Below are 16,248 nucleotides of genomic sequence, written 5' to 3'. Positions count from 1 at the left end.
AGTCAGCAGCAAGGGGCCCGGGGCAAACTGCCCAGGATGAAATCCGCCCCCACGAGTGACAGCCTTGTCTAAAAATGTTATTGTGAGTGAGAGTCATAGCCTGAGGGAAAAGGAAATAGGGGGCTGGAGGACGCCGCGCATCAATCACTGCAGGTTACCAGGTTGTAATTAAATATAATTTGCAAACAGTTTTATGAGGGGGTTAGGTGGAAATGCAGATGCGCTCTTAAAGAGACAGCCACCCACATTCTCCTCTCTCTCCACAAGAACTGTGCAATCTCATCAGACTTTTCTAATCTACCGAAACATCACAGCAGGCACAATATAATACATGTATTTACCGCAGAGCGAAGAACTACAAAGTATGGAACAGCTCAAAGGCCAAAATGGAGGTCAGCCACCTGATCAACTATACCGGGCTTACATGTATAGTACAATCCAACCAGAAATCAAAAATCACGGGGAATTGGTACCATGGTCATTTTAGTTTGTCAAATGGAATCTAATTATTAGTTTGTATTTAAATTCTATTTCATGTTTTTATTATACATTTAAATATGCAACAGATTTCTTCCTTCAAAAAGACGTCGTAGCGTCAGGTCTCCCCAGTCAGGCATTTCAGCAGCCAGTCACAAGGAGGAGGATATTAGGGCTGCTACATAATGTAAGGGAGGGTCTATGTATTTGCGTAGACATTGCAAGCTTACTACCGTCTGGTTATATAAAGATGAATGCATAAGATACTGTTCAGCAGACGAGCCTGCGCAGATTTCGCTTTAGGAAGAACGGGTAATCTTGTGCCCTTACCCTGAGGGTGTTAAGATCCACATCCTTTTTGCGCATCAAAGTCAAACTCTACCATTACCGTGAGGCTTAGTCAGCTAAAGCGAGAATTAATGAGCCCATCTATTCACCTGATATTAGCAAGAGGGAAAAGTCATTGGCAACGGAACAAGACGGAAAAGTCATTGGATGTAAGCAGGTATTTGGGGGAACCAGAGAGAAAGATTATTTAACAGGAATCTGTCACAAGGTTTTTGCCAGCTAATCTGAGAGCGGCATGGAGTAGAGGCAGAGACCCTGAATCCAGCAATATGTCACTTACTGAGCTGCTTGCTATTTTCATAAAATCACTAATTCATCTGCAGGAAATCACTAGAAGACAAGTACACCTGCTGTCAGGTAGTCCTCCATATTTATAAATTTGGTATAGCCAGGCCCCTACCACACAGTATACACAGAAAGCTGCACTACATGGCAGCAGGTTTACTTGTCCTCTAGTAATAATTTCTTGCTGATGAAACAGTGATTTTACCAAAACTACAGCAAGCATCGCTGTAAGTGACACATAGCTGGAATCCGGGTGTCTGCCTCTACATAATGCTGCTCTCAGATGAGGTAACAAACACATGGTGAGAAATTCACTTTAATAAAGGAGTAGTCTCCAGAAGACAACCCCTATTCGGTGGTTGGGCTACTTCTACCCACTTTACGCTGGCTATAAAACAGGTATTCAATACTGGCCAATGAAATAAATGGCTATCCATGCAGTACATGACAAATGGTGACTGCTAATGGCCAGCCGTTCTGGCTCAGATGGGGTGATCTCTCATCCATGATGCCCGTGTGCTATAATAACACATAAAGACAAGGGATTCATAATGACACAACCTCTTTAATGCCATGTATCCAGATGCTGTGTGGAGGTGCAGAGCACGCCTATCTTGGTGTGCATAATATTTTCGTGCCCATCCGTAGGCTCCATAGCCAACAACTGACCACCAGAATAAAAAATCTGACTACCACATATAGACTCAACAAGCGCTCACCGTTAATAAGGTAGGGGTGGTTGCAGCATTTCCTCAGCTCCATCATAGTGTTTAGAAGATTGGGAACATTTGCATGTCCACCACCCCCTCCTTTAGAGAGGAAGGCAAAGTTTTTCTCCAAAATGGCTCTGTAATATTTCTTCTGAATGTTTGTCAGCTCAACTTCGATAATAGTTTCTTCCTTAGGTGCCAAGTTCTTTTCAACATCTTCCTTAAGACGTCTTAACATCATTGGTTTCAAGATGCCTTGAAGTTTTTGTACCTAGCAACGTGAGAAAGTAAAATACCCTGTCATTGTCCCGTATTAAGAGGAGACTTTGTGATCGATGAAAGCTTGCCGTAGGAAAGGCAAAGACTGACTGCCTGGTGTCGTACCTGCTCTTCAGTTTTCAGATCGCCAAACTCTTGCATGAAGTTGCTCTCTGAAGGGAAGCGCTCAGGTTCTAGGAAATTCAGTAGGCTGAAAAGCTCCTCCACAGTGTTTTGCAAAGGGGTCCCTGTTAGCAGCACTTTGTGTTCCTGAAAGCACAGCAAGGGAAAGATGAGAGCGGCGAACAGGCAGCCACATGACAACAAAAGGCAGCAAACCTTCACTACACCTAACCGGCAGACCTTTATCAGCACAAAACACGACCAACAGTGCTAAGTTTAGGGATAAGGAATACAAAATACAAGCTGCATATAGAGAAACGGATGCAGACTTTATGGCTATTCCGACGCACACAGAAAAGGGTGCAGGATGAAGAGATAGTAGTTTAGCCGTTAGCTGGGATTCATCATATTAGAATTTATCCAGAATTACACAGAAAATCACAAATGCAAGTTATATAGCATTCAACAAAGCAAGGAAACCTAGATAAATGAGGAGAACATGTGCTTGGAGCACAGTGAGTTTTATAGCTGGGCAGCCACAAGCTATGAACGGCTGCCACAACCCTCAATCCAAATCCACAAATATATGGTCAGAAGCGACATTTTCTCCCAATTTAATGCTTAAAGAACAGATGCTGGTAACAACCCCAGAGCCCGGCAGTGCTGATTCAGCAGTCACACGTGGCACCTCCCGTCATAAAATGCTCTTGTGTAAAAGACCGATGCAGAAGAAGAAAAAAACAAACAAATCTACAGTGATATTCCAAGGAACACAAAGGTGTTTCATGGAGACGTAGATAATAAAACGATGCCATAAATATTAAGGCACCCACCCGGAAAACGAAGCACCTCCCAGGGAGAAGCCATGGAGGACGTACTCACCAGAGCCATCATCTTTAGCCCTTCCAAAAGCTTGCAGTTCCTGTTCTTCAGCCGGTGAGCCTCGTCAATGACTACACACCGCCAGTGAATGTTTCGGAGCTCGGGGCAGTCTGTCAGAATCATTTCAAATGTTGTAATGATGGCGTGGAACCGGTGGGTATTTTTTATTGCTCGGCCCTGGTTTCAGATAGAGGGAGCAGGAAGAATAGGGTTGTGTTATAATAAATAGATTATTTTCCTTAATATTCAGCACTGAAAACCAACATGTTCACAACGTCCTAAAGCCGGTGCTCGACAATTCGCTGCGTTACAAATAAGTATGGCTCCGAACAGTCGGCAGTAAAATTAGAAGTTGTGGATAAGTCCTCAAGCAAATTGCTACTTTCCAACAGCCTTTTAACCCCAAGCAACCCGCAGAGAGTGCGAGCAAGGTGGCTCTTGCAGTTTGGGAACAGCTGGAAAGTCAAACATCACGAACATCATTCAGAAGGACCAACTAGGAAGCCGAAAGCACAGCGAGCGGGGAAACGCTAAAAATACAAGCCCCAACTCCTCCTCCTAATAATCGGCCCTGGATATTTCTAGAATGGCGAAGGCCTTAATTTACTCCAGCATGGACCATGTTCCTGCTTATTTCTGGAGCACAAATTGTGGCTCTTTTCACCACAGCTATGTCCTACGAGAGCGGTTGTCTAGGAAGCAGTATAATCTACTCTTCATGGTGGTGTTGTCTGGCTCACGGCTTTGATACACTGATATGTGGCCTTGCACACACAAAGCCAGTTGCTCTGAACACAATTGTACCATTATCTAGCCATGTCCTTTCAACATCCTGTAAAAGAGTAGAAATGTGTATGGGTTACATGTTACAAAAGGTGAAAAGAATCCATCAGATCCAGAGTTAATAAAAAGGCGCATCACTGAACCCTGAACAGCCGTAGAGTCATTTTTATTGGCCTTTTTTTCTTATTAAATAAAAATTGAAAAAGAATAAAGCTTTGTTCAGTCTCCATTCTTCTACCAACCTGTGCATCTTTAAAGTACATTTCATAGAGTTGTATGGTTTTCCTGCTTGCTTGGCTTCCATGATACACGACCACGTTCAGCTCAGTCCATGTGCGAAATTCTCTCTCCCAATTTGGGATTGTAGAGAGCGGAGCTATGACCAAGAACGGGCCGTGGATCCCTTTTAAGTAGATTTCGTACAGGAAAGTGATGGACTGGATGGTTTTACCCAAGCCCATTTCATCGGCTAAGATGCAGTTTCGTCTAAATAGAAAAGATTGAAGGGTGATTGTACTCAGCTATACAGCACCGTCACATCATATGTTCATGGAGCAATGCGAATGCTAGCATCCAACACAGACTTATACCCTCTGCAATCTCTGGCGCTCTTATAAAGGGACTGTCAGCACAGATTGACTGTTCAAACCAAGCACAGGAACTCGGTGCATCATGGTGTGGCCAAACATGAAAGTGCACCGTCCCACCTGCTCGTGTCCCCAGCTGTCTTTGCTGAACAGTCATTCTGTGCTAACAGTTCCTTTAAGAATGAATAATGAGGCAATGCTCATGACCGACCTCCGCTCCATTAGGCTCTTCAGAGCGGGTGAGGGCCCCGGACCCCCAGAGATAAGTTACCCTTCGGAAAGCAAAAAGCAGAGAGGGCACCACGCTATAAACAGAGATCAACTTAAAGCATAATCAAGAAAATACATGAATTGCAAGAAAAATTAAGTATCCTACTACGAAGAGATCACCTCCAAAGAATCCATATTTATTGATCGAGGCAAAAAAACCCACATAATATTAAAACCATTAAAATAGCCAATTGGCTGTATGTGAAAAAGTAGACGTGTCCACGATAAAGGGAATGTCTAACCCCATCTGCCCATACAATAACAGTACACAGAATGCTTAGGATATATAAACTGATCAATAAATGTACAGTTATCTGCATAAGACGAAGATTGCAAAGGCGAACCAGGCATGGTTTGCTAAATGACCGAGTATGAGATTTCTTTGGAAAGAGGATAACTTTTACACATGAAAACACTCCTTTAAAGGGTATGTTCACATGGACACAAAACCCGCTGTGCATTACAGTATCAGCTTTGAGGATGAGATTAATTGAAATTTAACCCAGATAAATAGGCAGCGTAAACTGAACGGTGCGGCTGATATTTGTCATTTATAGCCTGTTATTTTATGCTGAAAATTTCGCCCCTTTCCAATGGGGATAAATCTACAGCCGAGATTTTGCCGCTGCAGATTTGTTGGGGATTTTCTGTTTCTTGTGTACTTGAAATGTATGGGGTTAGCTTGTAAACACAAACCATTCAGATCCCATTGTGTGCCAATGCCCGCATAGGTTGTGATCGTGCTGGAAGAGAAACCCTACATCCGTAAAATACTGAGCCTGCTACCCTGCAGTCGGTAAACTAAGCAAGCCCACAGGCAACGTCTGTCATTTAGGTTATATTTGCATGACTGGAAGCATAAGATGTCTGATGAGTTATATACCAAGCGGCAAGACCACAGCGGTGGACGAACTATACTTCCCATGATCCTCGGCAAAAAAAAAAAAAAAAAAAAGGCAAATAAAGGACGCATTTCCAGGAACCAGTCACACACGGCACAAATATTATGGCCCAGTTTATTACTGTACAGACGGAGTGGGGAAACTTTCCTTCCAGCTTGGAAAGTATGCCTCATCGTTCAGCAGCTGGAACGGCGCACATGTAAAGCAGCGATGATGTAGTGTTGTGTGATTCATTCCATCACATACATGCCTGTGTACAGGCTGGGGGGGATTCCTAACAACATAGGGGGGCAGCTGCCTTGTGCTCCGCTGATTAACACAACCACAAAGATCCTTTTACAAATGCACACTACAGGCAGGAGCTCAAGGAAAGGGTTAATGTGACTATATCGGCATAACGCTGCCTCTAAACATTTTCCAGCATTCACACAAAGCCAGAGCTTATAAAAGATCTGAGCGCAGTAAAATATGGTTTTCCACATTTTTTTTTTTTTTTTTTTTTTTTTTTTTACAGAGTATAAACTCCGGTCCTAAGATGCCAATAAAATCTGTAAGGTTAAACTGTGCCATGAAACAAAGCCATTAAAGTTTAGTAAAGCTACTGCTAGGAGAGTGGGAAAAATACTTACGTGTTGTACCAATTGAACAGCAGCCAGTTCACTCCCTCCAACTGGTATTCCCTGAGACTGTTATTGTTTTTATACTCCCTGGAACTCTCCGATTTCTTCCACTCGTCGGCAGGAGGTCGCTCCTGTTTCAAATGCAGTAAATCCCATTAGTGGTTTTCCGAAAGACCACATAACTGAGCTATTTTCAAATAAAAACACTGGTCGGCGGTGCCAATTCTTACCACGCGCTCTGCTTCTGGCTCCCTGCTCTGGAGTTTCTCAAATTCTTCAATCTTTGCTGGATCCAAGTCCTGCTTCAGTTCCCATGTACTGTCCTCGTATGCAAGGGAGCACCACTTCACCAAGTAGTGGGTGATAGGCTTCCAGAGACAAGACAGAATGTTAAAAAAAAAGACAGTGAAAATGTATTTACATGGCAACGTTATCTCTATATTTAAAGGGTAATAATCAGAAGAAACAGAAGAGCACAGTTAGGATAGGGTGCAAAGCCTCACAGGTACATACCAGTCCTTATGAATAAAAATCAAAAGAGATTGAGGCAGCACACCATATTTTAAGTTGAAAAAAGTGCTTCTTAATGGCCCATATGGCGACGTTTAGATCCTAGGTGTGGATCTGTCTCCTAGGAGAAAGATCCACACCTAGGATCGAAACGTCGCCAGAGAAAGATCCACACCTAGGGTCGAAACGTCGCCAGAGAAAAATGCACACCTAGGGTCGAAACGTCGCCAGAGAAAGATCCACACTTAGGGTCGAAACGTCGCCAGAGAAAGATCCACACTTAGGGTCGAAACGTCGCCAGAGAAAGATCCACACCGAGGGTCGAAACGTCGCCAGAGAAAGATCCACACCGAGGGTCGAAACGTCGCCAGAGAAAGATCCATACCTAGGATCAAAACATCGCCAGAGAAAGATCCACACCTAGGGTCGAAACGTTGCCAGAGAAAGATCAACACCTAGGATCGAAACGTCGCCAGAGAAAGATCCACACCTAGGATCGAAACGTCGCCAGAGAAAGATCCACACCTAGGATCGAAACGTCGCCATATGGGCCATTAAAAAGCACTTTTTTCAACTTTAAATATGGTGTGCTGCCTCAATCTCTTGATTTTTATATTTAAAGGGGATATCCTGGACAAAAACGTGCCCAAGAACTAATAGGCATGTAGTTGCTAACAGAGGCAACTAACTGCATGTTGTACCCGGCGCCGGTCATTGAGCATGCCTGCCAGAGTCAGCTGCTCAGCGTCAACAGAACAGCAGTTTCTCTTCCTGTTGACAGGGTGGGACTACTGGTGTCATGTTGACTGACAGCCGACTTCCCCCAATTTGACAGCTGGCTCTCCGCTGCCCATCAGCATGACATCAGTAGTCTCGCTCTGTCAACAGGAAGAGAAACTGCTGCTCTGTTGACGTGACATCGGCAGACTTCTGTGACCGCTCAGTGCCGGCAGAGAACGGCGCCAGGCACAATAGGCAGGTAGGTAGCAACTAGCTGCTTGTTAGTGCAGGACAACCCCACATTAAAAAATAAATACACATCTTTGTTTTATTCTTGTCGGACAGATTTATTTTCAAATGCAAAGTGAGGCTATGTTGACACACCATATTAGGACAGCACATGCAGATCAACCGTACAGTGGCCGACTTCTATAAATACATTGCAATTCTTAACAGTGGAAACGGTTTTTTGTTCTTGTAAACATTAATGGCTGCTACTGTATAGAAGCAAATGCCAGACAATATAGGGGATTTCATCATGTGCTTTTTCTGGTCAGAGATCAGATTTTTTTTTATGTATACTTGTGTGCACGTAGCATCCTAACAAATTAGAGAGAACCATGATATGATGACTTTATATGTACACACACACAATTCTGTGAAAAAATATTTGCACATATTGCTTTGGACTAGCTACACTTAAAAGGGAATCGGTCACCATGTTTTTGCTACCTCATCTGAATGCAGCATAATGTAGGAAAAGAGACCCCGATTACGACGACTTATCACTTACTGGATGCAGCAGTTGTGACACCTTCAGTTATTAGATGCAGCATGTAGCAGAGCTGAGAAAGCTAACCCCACCCACAACACAGCTCTCCATGAACATAGTCTATTGACAGTGAGCTGCTTATCAGAGGAGGGGGTGTGGTTGGACCAAGGCTCACGTGCCCAGGCAGTGATAATGTCCTGGTGATAAAACCTTCATTGTAAGTAAACAGAACACAGCCTAATAAATGGCATCTCTGAAATCAGTGTTTCAGCCCCTATCACCTGCTTTCTTTAGATTACAATGGAAGTAAAAGGAAATCGCTCAGCAGGTTTTTCCTAACGGACTGACTGAGAACAAGCTTAGGCTACGTTCACATTTGCGGTCAGCGCCGCAGCGTCGGGCGCCGCAGCGGCGCCGCATGCGTCATGCGCCCCTATATTTAACATGGGGGCGCATGGACATGCGTTGTGCTGCGTTTTGCGCCGCATGGCCGCAAGCGTTGGACGCAAGAAACGCATCAAGTTGCATTTTTTTTGCGTCCAACTTTCGGCCAAAAACGACGCATGCGGCGCAAAACGCAGCATTTTACCGTGCGTTTTGCCGCGTTTTTGTTTGCGTTGTGCGCTGCGGCGCCGACGCTGCGGCGCACAACGCAAATGTGAACGTAGCCTTAGTAACAACTCAAAAGCCCTGTTTTTCAGCTGTGAAATTCTGGACCATGGGGTACATCCACAGGGGGCTTATCTGCAGCTGGATCATTCAGGGAATTATTGGGATTTACTACAATTTCACCGATAGGGAAAATCCACAGCGAAATCAGAAGCTTAAATTAACATGTTAAGGATTTCACATCTACAACCTCAGTCCATCTAGTCTGCAATGAGGGCACTGTACTATGCAATGGATTTTCAGGATGTAGATGCATGGAGGAAAATCTGCTGAGCATCCATTCGTAAAAAGGAAAAATTAAATAATGTGATCATTTCAATTTATATTTTAAAAGGAGAAAGAAAAAAATTTCCATTAAGAACATCCCTTACCTCTCCCTTCTCGTCTGTGCTATTGGAGACATCAAGTATCCGATCGACTTCCACGTAGTCGGGATTAAACAGATCATCTTCAATCTGTTGACAAACAGGAAAATCAGAGTCTTATTTACTGTGCTCCTAAGGGAAAAACCTTTCTGCACCAAGGACATATTTGTGCCTATAGGGTCACAGAAACATGGAAATCTGACTCAACAACCTCAAACATGCTAATTGAAATAGTACAATTCAGCAGCATCGCTCCCCGTGAGGGTAAGAGACTCCTCAGACTTTGTTAACTGGGCCTCTTAATTACTGTGCGAAACCTTTTACAGCAGGAGAAAGTTGAAGAATATTTTAAATGAAGTGTGAAATTACAATTCACTAATGAGCAATCGAAAAGGGCTTATAGCTCACACCGTTTCTCGAAATCTACAGCTTGCAGGAGCGCGGTGTAAGTGCTGGTGTCGGGTTAACCACTTTCCTGCCAGTTTATAAAAATAGATGCTGGTGCTAGATTTACTATTCCCTACTAGGAAGCGCGGGATCTCAAGGATGTCTAATTTGTTAAACGCAGGGCAATCATATTAGGCACTTAACATTCATCATGTCTTAAAAAAAAAAAGGGAGAGAAAAAGAAGTCAGACCACTAATGGCCCTTTAAAGAGGTTTTCCCCATCTCATAATTTTGGGATATCACTAAAATATTCCCACATTAGAGAGGAGCAAAAGGATATACAGGATCCTGGACGAGAAGCCATGTCAATAGTCTGTAGCCTCCAGACCAGAGCACTGCAAACCTGTATGTATTACAGGGATCCTCGACACCTCTTCTGATGGGTAGGCCGCCATTATTATGTTGTGGCGTTGTGCATACATGAGGCTGCAGGGGCTACTAATTGGAAGAGGGTCCAGGGATGTCACAGGTAATAGGACTGTGGAACAGCGGCCACTCACTGCTGACATAGCTAGTGGATCAGGGTTCTGACGTTTTTCCCAACACTAGCCAACACTTTATGACCATGGTGGTCCAACCACTGGGACGCCTAACGGTCCTGAGAATCGAGGGGCTGCAGCTCTAGAGTATCACCGCATTGCCCTCACCGTCTTCCTTGCACAATGACGAGCCGCCAGCTACCTGTGCAGAGAACTGCACTGCAACCCACTTCAAGTGCCCACTGTGGAGTGAAAAGAGGGGCACAATGCTTCACCAGTGTTTCATTTCTCTTATTAATCCTCCTGGAAAGGTAGGCATGAACTGACAACTGGGTGTCACCATTCCACTTCTCAATTTTCCTTATACAATCTAACACTTATTGTACAGGGCCATATTGCGCAAAAACACGCAATACCGACAAGGTGAATGATAACACCCATTGCTAACCTAGTCTTACTTCTCCAGGAGGAACAAAGCCACCATTAAAGCCAGCACAGAATGACTAAGAAAACCAAGCCCAGACACTCGGTGCTTCGCGACGGGGCCAATCATTTACATACACCTTCCCACCTGCTTGGTTGCCATCCATCTCCACCCTTCTCTGGCTCTATAAAGCCAGAGCTATCAATCAGAGAAGAGGGGGATGGAGATTGAGGGAAAACAAGCAGGTGAGAAGGTGTATATAAAGGATTGGCCCCGCCGTGAAGCACCGAGCAGCGGGACTTAGATTGAACAGTCATTCTGTGCTGACAGAGTCCCTTTAAAACATGTCAGGAGACTTAATAGGTCTGCCTTCATTTTCTGACATTAAATTAAACAGAAAGCACAATCTCTTTAAATCCCTCCAACTACACAATTAATACATATAGTTATATAATCACTATTGGTCTTCAGTTTGTTGGTGCACATCCTATAAACACTCTGGGAGATTATAGTGGACAGTGAACATATACTTTTAATAGCATTTCATCAATTCAGGTCAGGGAAGACAAATTTGACAACACAGGAACCTCTCGGCTAATTTTAGAGTTTTCCTCGATTGAGAGCGTAAATTTAAGGTAGGTTATTACACTTAAGTATTATACTTCTTGGGTAGACCGAGAAACATTGAAGACTTTCATCCGCCTGACCCTTGCTCTGGCTCTACATACAGATCTAAGTGAAATGAAATTGGTGATCAGAAGCTTAGTCCCATGTGGGTAATTGTCCAAATCTGAGAAGGACAGCCACAATCCCCTGCATAATTAGCTCTCCGAGAGATATGACCAGAATATGCATGAGTGCTCACACACTACACCCACATTTAACCCTTACAATCGTCAGGACTCGAAGGACAAATAAAAATTAATTATCAGCGAATGACAATGCATCGTTGAAATATTGGACACGTGACGGCAGCATGTAATTTACTAGGTGCCAGGTGACCTTCTGATAGCAGCATCGCATATGGGTGGCGATTCTGGCTAATAGAGGATAATTAACCTGCTCCATTCCACCTTAAATTTTCTTGTGAACCTCATGAAAATCTCCGATCACCCACTGCTAGATGGAGAATGGTGAAATTTTCCTTCAGTAAAAGATCAGATGCTGCGGATTCATTTTACTGGCGAACTTTACAAAGACGCAGACTGAACCCTTTCAGGAGGTGCACTGGGAAATAATTCAGCCTTTAAGAGCACTGAAATCAAACAAGATCGATCAGACGAGCATTGATTTCCCTCCAAACATTCAGTGCAGACTGCAAATAAATAGGAATCTAATGCGATAACGGCGGTTTCCTAAACACCTGCTCACAAAAAATAATTACAGCGAAGCCCCGGATTATTCCTCAGGGCGAAGGTTCAATCGTAAACCATTTACAAATTAGGTGAAAACGGCAACTATTATTCTTGAAGGTGGGGAGGTGTCAATCAGGAGATCGGGACAGCCCACCATTATTCATAGTACAAGTTTTACTATACATTCTAGCAGGAAGCCAACTTGTATTCCGTCGGCAACTCTGAAATCTCCAACTACAGAGCTCTCAAACGTATCTGTACATATGGCCGTGCCACTTACCTCCGAGAGGAACTTGTTCTGGCCTTGCTTGGCTCGAAAACGCTTGATTTTCTGATGAATCCTCTTGTCCTTCTCGAGCTCCTCCACAGAGGCCCATTGGCAGTGCAAATAGGAACTACAGAAAGGAGAGACGTTCCCGTGACCAACATGGCAGTAACACGGGATGTGAGCGGATGAACAGATCACATAACACGTTCCGTCTACACTGCAGGTTCATCATTAAAGGGATTTTCTGGTTTTCTTTTAATTCTTTACAATTTCCCAGATCTCAGCTAGCTGTCACTGTAATTTGCATTGCATGCCTTTAAAAAGGGATTCTACTAAAGGTACCGTCACACTCAGCGACGCTGCGGCGATATAGACAACGACCCGACCTAAACTAGATCGCTGGAGCGTCGCTGTAGAGACGTCAAACACAGCAACTCCAGAACGATGCAGGAGCGATCCAGTGACGTAACGGCGACTCACTCCTCGTTCTCGCTGGTTGTTAGCTCCATGTCAAACAGCCGGAGTGTACTGACTGGCTAGAAGGAGATGCTGCGATGCCCCCTATGCTCGTTGGTGGCGTCGTTGCTTTTGATGTCAAACATGACGATACACACCGACATGGCGACGAAATAAAGTTCTGGACTTCTAGCTCCGACCAGCGATGGCACAGCGGGATCCAGATCGCTGCTGCGTGTCAAACACAACGAGATCGCTATCCAGGACACTGCAACGTCACGGATTGTTGTCGTTCTCTTTACAAAGTTGCTGAGTGTGACGGTACCTTAAACAAAATGTACCAACTATGATCAGGCCATGTGATTAATGTACTATCTATGGGGGTTCGATAGCACGGACCCCAATGACCGTTAAAACCGGGGTTCTAAGACCCACTACGTGAACGGAGCAGTCACGTACACGCTCAACCATGGCGCCACACTCTTGTATGGGATTGACGGCTCTGCCCTCTGGTGGTCTCTTCAAATGGAAAAATGCATAGAACTTTAAAAAAAAAAAGGATTATCTACTCCTGGACAATCATTTCTCAAATGCAAAAAAGCCCCAATAAAATAAAAAAATAAGCACACACCTCCTGGGCTAGCACAGTTTAAGTGATGTAAGCATTGATGGGCTGCAGCCTTCACAATTTTGTCAGACAGAAGTGTAAAGGCTACAGCCCATCAGTGGCTGCAGTACTCACCTGACATAATTTGGTGCAGACATCGCTGGGTCCAGGTGGTATGTGCATTTTTTATTTTATTGAGGGCATTTTAGAATTTAAGAAGAGGGGGTTTTCGAGTTATGGACAACCCTTTTTAAAATGCCTGAATTACCAAGGGTTCACCAATCTAAAGATATCAGCGCAGAACACAGAAAACGTTGAGCACAACAGATATTCTGAGATTGGGAAATGTTCGTTACATGCAGGTGCTCACCAGGTTCGTGCTTTCCAATCTAAGGATAGAATAAAGAAAGAGCAGACACCCTTCTGCCATTGCAGGGTGACATATTGGGCTTCTTGCTGTAGTTTTGATAAACTCGGTGCTTTATCTCATGCAGCTCAGCTAGTCCTGCCAATGATGAGCTCTGTCTAGCCCACACCACTGACCGGCCTGAGGAAGGTGCTTATTGGTGCCAAACAGCAATTTTCAATAAACTTTCTTAAGCTATATTTACCTCCCCGACTATGACGCCAGAGGCAGCGTGGCCGTGCATCCCAACTCCAAGACTTTAATGTGTCAATGACGTAGATGCATGGAGTCTAGTACACTCTACTTTTCCTGGACAATTCATCAGCAGACAGAGAAGAAGTTGTCCTAAAATTTTGACAATCTGCAACACTTAGTAGCATCTATACTACTGGATCACTCCCGTACATGTGTATTGGGGAAATTGCAATTTACACAATTTCCTGTACAGTTATAGTGCATTTTCATAACTGAAAAAATTATCTAAGGGTGTGTTCATCTCGTAACTACATTGGCCTGCAAAAATCTTCAGCAAAATCCACACGAGTCATGCCTTGAATTTTGCTAATGATTTGCCATACACTTCACCCTATGCAATTAGCGACTGTAGTACAAAATTTACATGGAATGGATGAGGAAAAAAAACCCTTGCATTGTGGTTCCACACCCAAGAGGATTTTTCATGTATTGGGTTGATGAAATTTGGTAAAATCTGAGAATTTTAAATGTTTTCTGCCCCTTACCCTAAACATTTCTGCTCTGCTATGACATTTATTCTTGCAAACAAGAAAAAGTGAAGCAGTCACAACATTTACTTACAAGTTCTTATACTTCACATAAAATTCTTCAACTTCTACTTCTTCCCCAGACTCCAGCTAGAAGACAGAAGGACATTCTTTACTGTGAATCACGGCTGTGGGCAAGCGAGGGGGAAGAGGCACAGGAGCTTGTGATGAGGAATGCAGGCTGCGAGTCATACACTGTCTGGTGGGACACAACTATTTGTAGTAGTCTGGACGGCAGACCCCGCTCTCCGTGACTCCATGTTCAGACGGGGTAATGTCTATCACGTGCCGGATACAGTTCTGCTCACATATTACCCATTAAATCCTTAGAAATAAAAAGCAAATGTTTCTGGGGAACGCACAGCTGTCCAATTCTGCATTGTCATATCTGAGACATGAATCATTTTTAACTCCTCCCTCACCACACGCCGGTTTCATTCACAACAGCCTGACCCTGTACCTGGCCGGCTGCCAAACCCACAGCGTTAAGTAGACGCCAAGCGTACCATTTTCTCAGGCAGCAGCCAATTAGCAACTGCACTCCCTAATGCCAAATGTATTATTTTTGGCTGGCTGAAGACAGTCTTGCTGCATTTTTACAATTGGCTTCTACAGGGTGTGCGCTTGTGTGTTGAGAGGAAGCAAACCACGGACTACAAAACGCTTGTGGTCTACAATTTATATTGCTTTCGTGTTCGCACTTAAGACATCAGCGAGTGCATGATTGAGTCGGATTTGATACAAAGCTCTCGCCACGGTGGTTAAGATACCAGTTAAGACATTCATTTAGGAGATGTTGAAGGACTGAGTCTGCACTTTCTCCTGAGCTGTTTTTAACTAGAGATGAATGAATCTGAAGGAAGCCAATGTGTACGCGAGGAAGAAAATTCCTGGAAAGACGATGTCAGCCGGCGTATATTAGAAAGAGTCACGGCTCAACAGCAAAGCGAAAGCGAATGTTACACAGGATTCTCACTGGTGCTGAAAACGAAGCCCCTGAAACAGATCGGGGGGGGATTCACCACCTTCATCAATATTACACAGTAAAGTGCATATTACACTGGCAATATCCATCACAGACTTTACTGGGATTATTAGTTCATTTTATTAATCAGTAAAGTCCATTACTAATTCTCCTACTTATCACGGCTCGTACTGCCACCAATCCCGAGAACCCAACGCCCCGTGTAAATGCAGCAGTGCTCGATCATGCGCCCCGAAGGCCAGCCAAGAGCTGCACTCATTCTCAGAGGGACCCATTAACAATAAATGCGGCAGTACACATGATCAACCACGGCGTCATTCACATGGGGCTCTTCAGAACCCTAGTTCTCGGGTCAGTGGGGGATCCCATGGTCGGACCCCCAGTGATCAGAAAGTTACACCCTATCCCATGAATAGTGGACAACTTACAAACTTGAGACTACTCCTTCATGAGTGCCCATTCATGGATGTTATTTTGTTTACATAATCCCCCCACGCTGATATTTTACTATGAGGCTACGTTCCCTCGATGAGTTTTTGGTTACGTTTTGACGCTGTGCGTTTTTCCGGCATCAAATACGTAGCGCTTTACAGTTCCAGCCAAGTGGAAGGGATTTATAGAAATCTCTTGCCCTCTCGGATTCTTTTTTTTAACACAGACCTGCCGTGCGTTTTTCAAATCCACAGAGTGTCAATTTCTCTTGACTTACGTGGAAAAATCAGCAAAAAAATGCGTTTTTAGTCTGTTTTTGAGGCGA

The 16,248-nt window shown here is 44.0% G+C and overlaps 1 protein-coding gene across 2 annotated transcripts in view; it reads right to left on the bottom strand.

Moving 5' to 3' along the window:
• The window catches only part of CHD7 (chromodomain helicase DNA binding protein 7), a 146,169-nt gene that overhangs the window by 20,984 nt on the left and 108,937 nt on the right, over positions 1–16,248 (bottom strand). For both annotated transcript variants that reach the window (XM_077270544.1, XM_077270545.1), the window contains 9 exons: positions 14,541–14,596; positions 12,268–12,382; positions 9,288–9,371; positions 6,476–6,613; positions 6,255–6,376; positions 4,109–4,352; positions 3,084–3,260; positions 2,205–2,348; positions 1,830–2,091 (listed from right to left, as the gene is read on the bottom strand). In XM_077270544.1, the coding sequence (XP_077126659.1) occupies positions 1,830–2,091; positions 2,205–2,348; positions 3,084–3,260; positions 4,109–4,352; positions 6,255–6,376; positions 6,476–6,613; positions 9,288–9,371; positions 12,268–12,382; positions 14,541–14,596 (1,342 nt within the window). The remainder of the gene's footprint in view (positions 1–1,829; positions 2,092–2,204; positions 2,349–3,083; positions 3,261–4,108; positions 4,353–6,254; positions 6,377–6,475; positions 6,614–9,287; positions 9,372–12,267; positions 12,383–14,540; positions 14,597–16,248) is intronic.

The sequence above is a fragment of the Ranitomeya variabilis genome, chromosome 6 (assembly GCF_051348905.1).
Source record: "Ranitomeya variabilis isolate aRanVar5 chromosome 6, aRanVar5.hap1, whole genome shotgun sequence".
Taxonomy (NCBI): domain Eukaryota; kingdom Metazoa; phylum Chordata; class Amphibia; order Anura; family Dendrobatidae; genus Ranitomeya; species Ranitomeya variabilis.
Note: the sequence above shows the minus strand (reverse complement) of the source record. Positions and strands in the feature narration are given on the sequence as shown.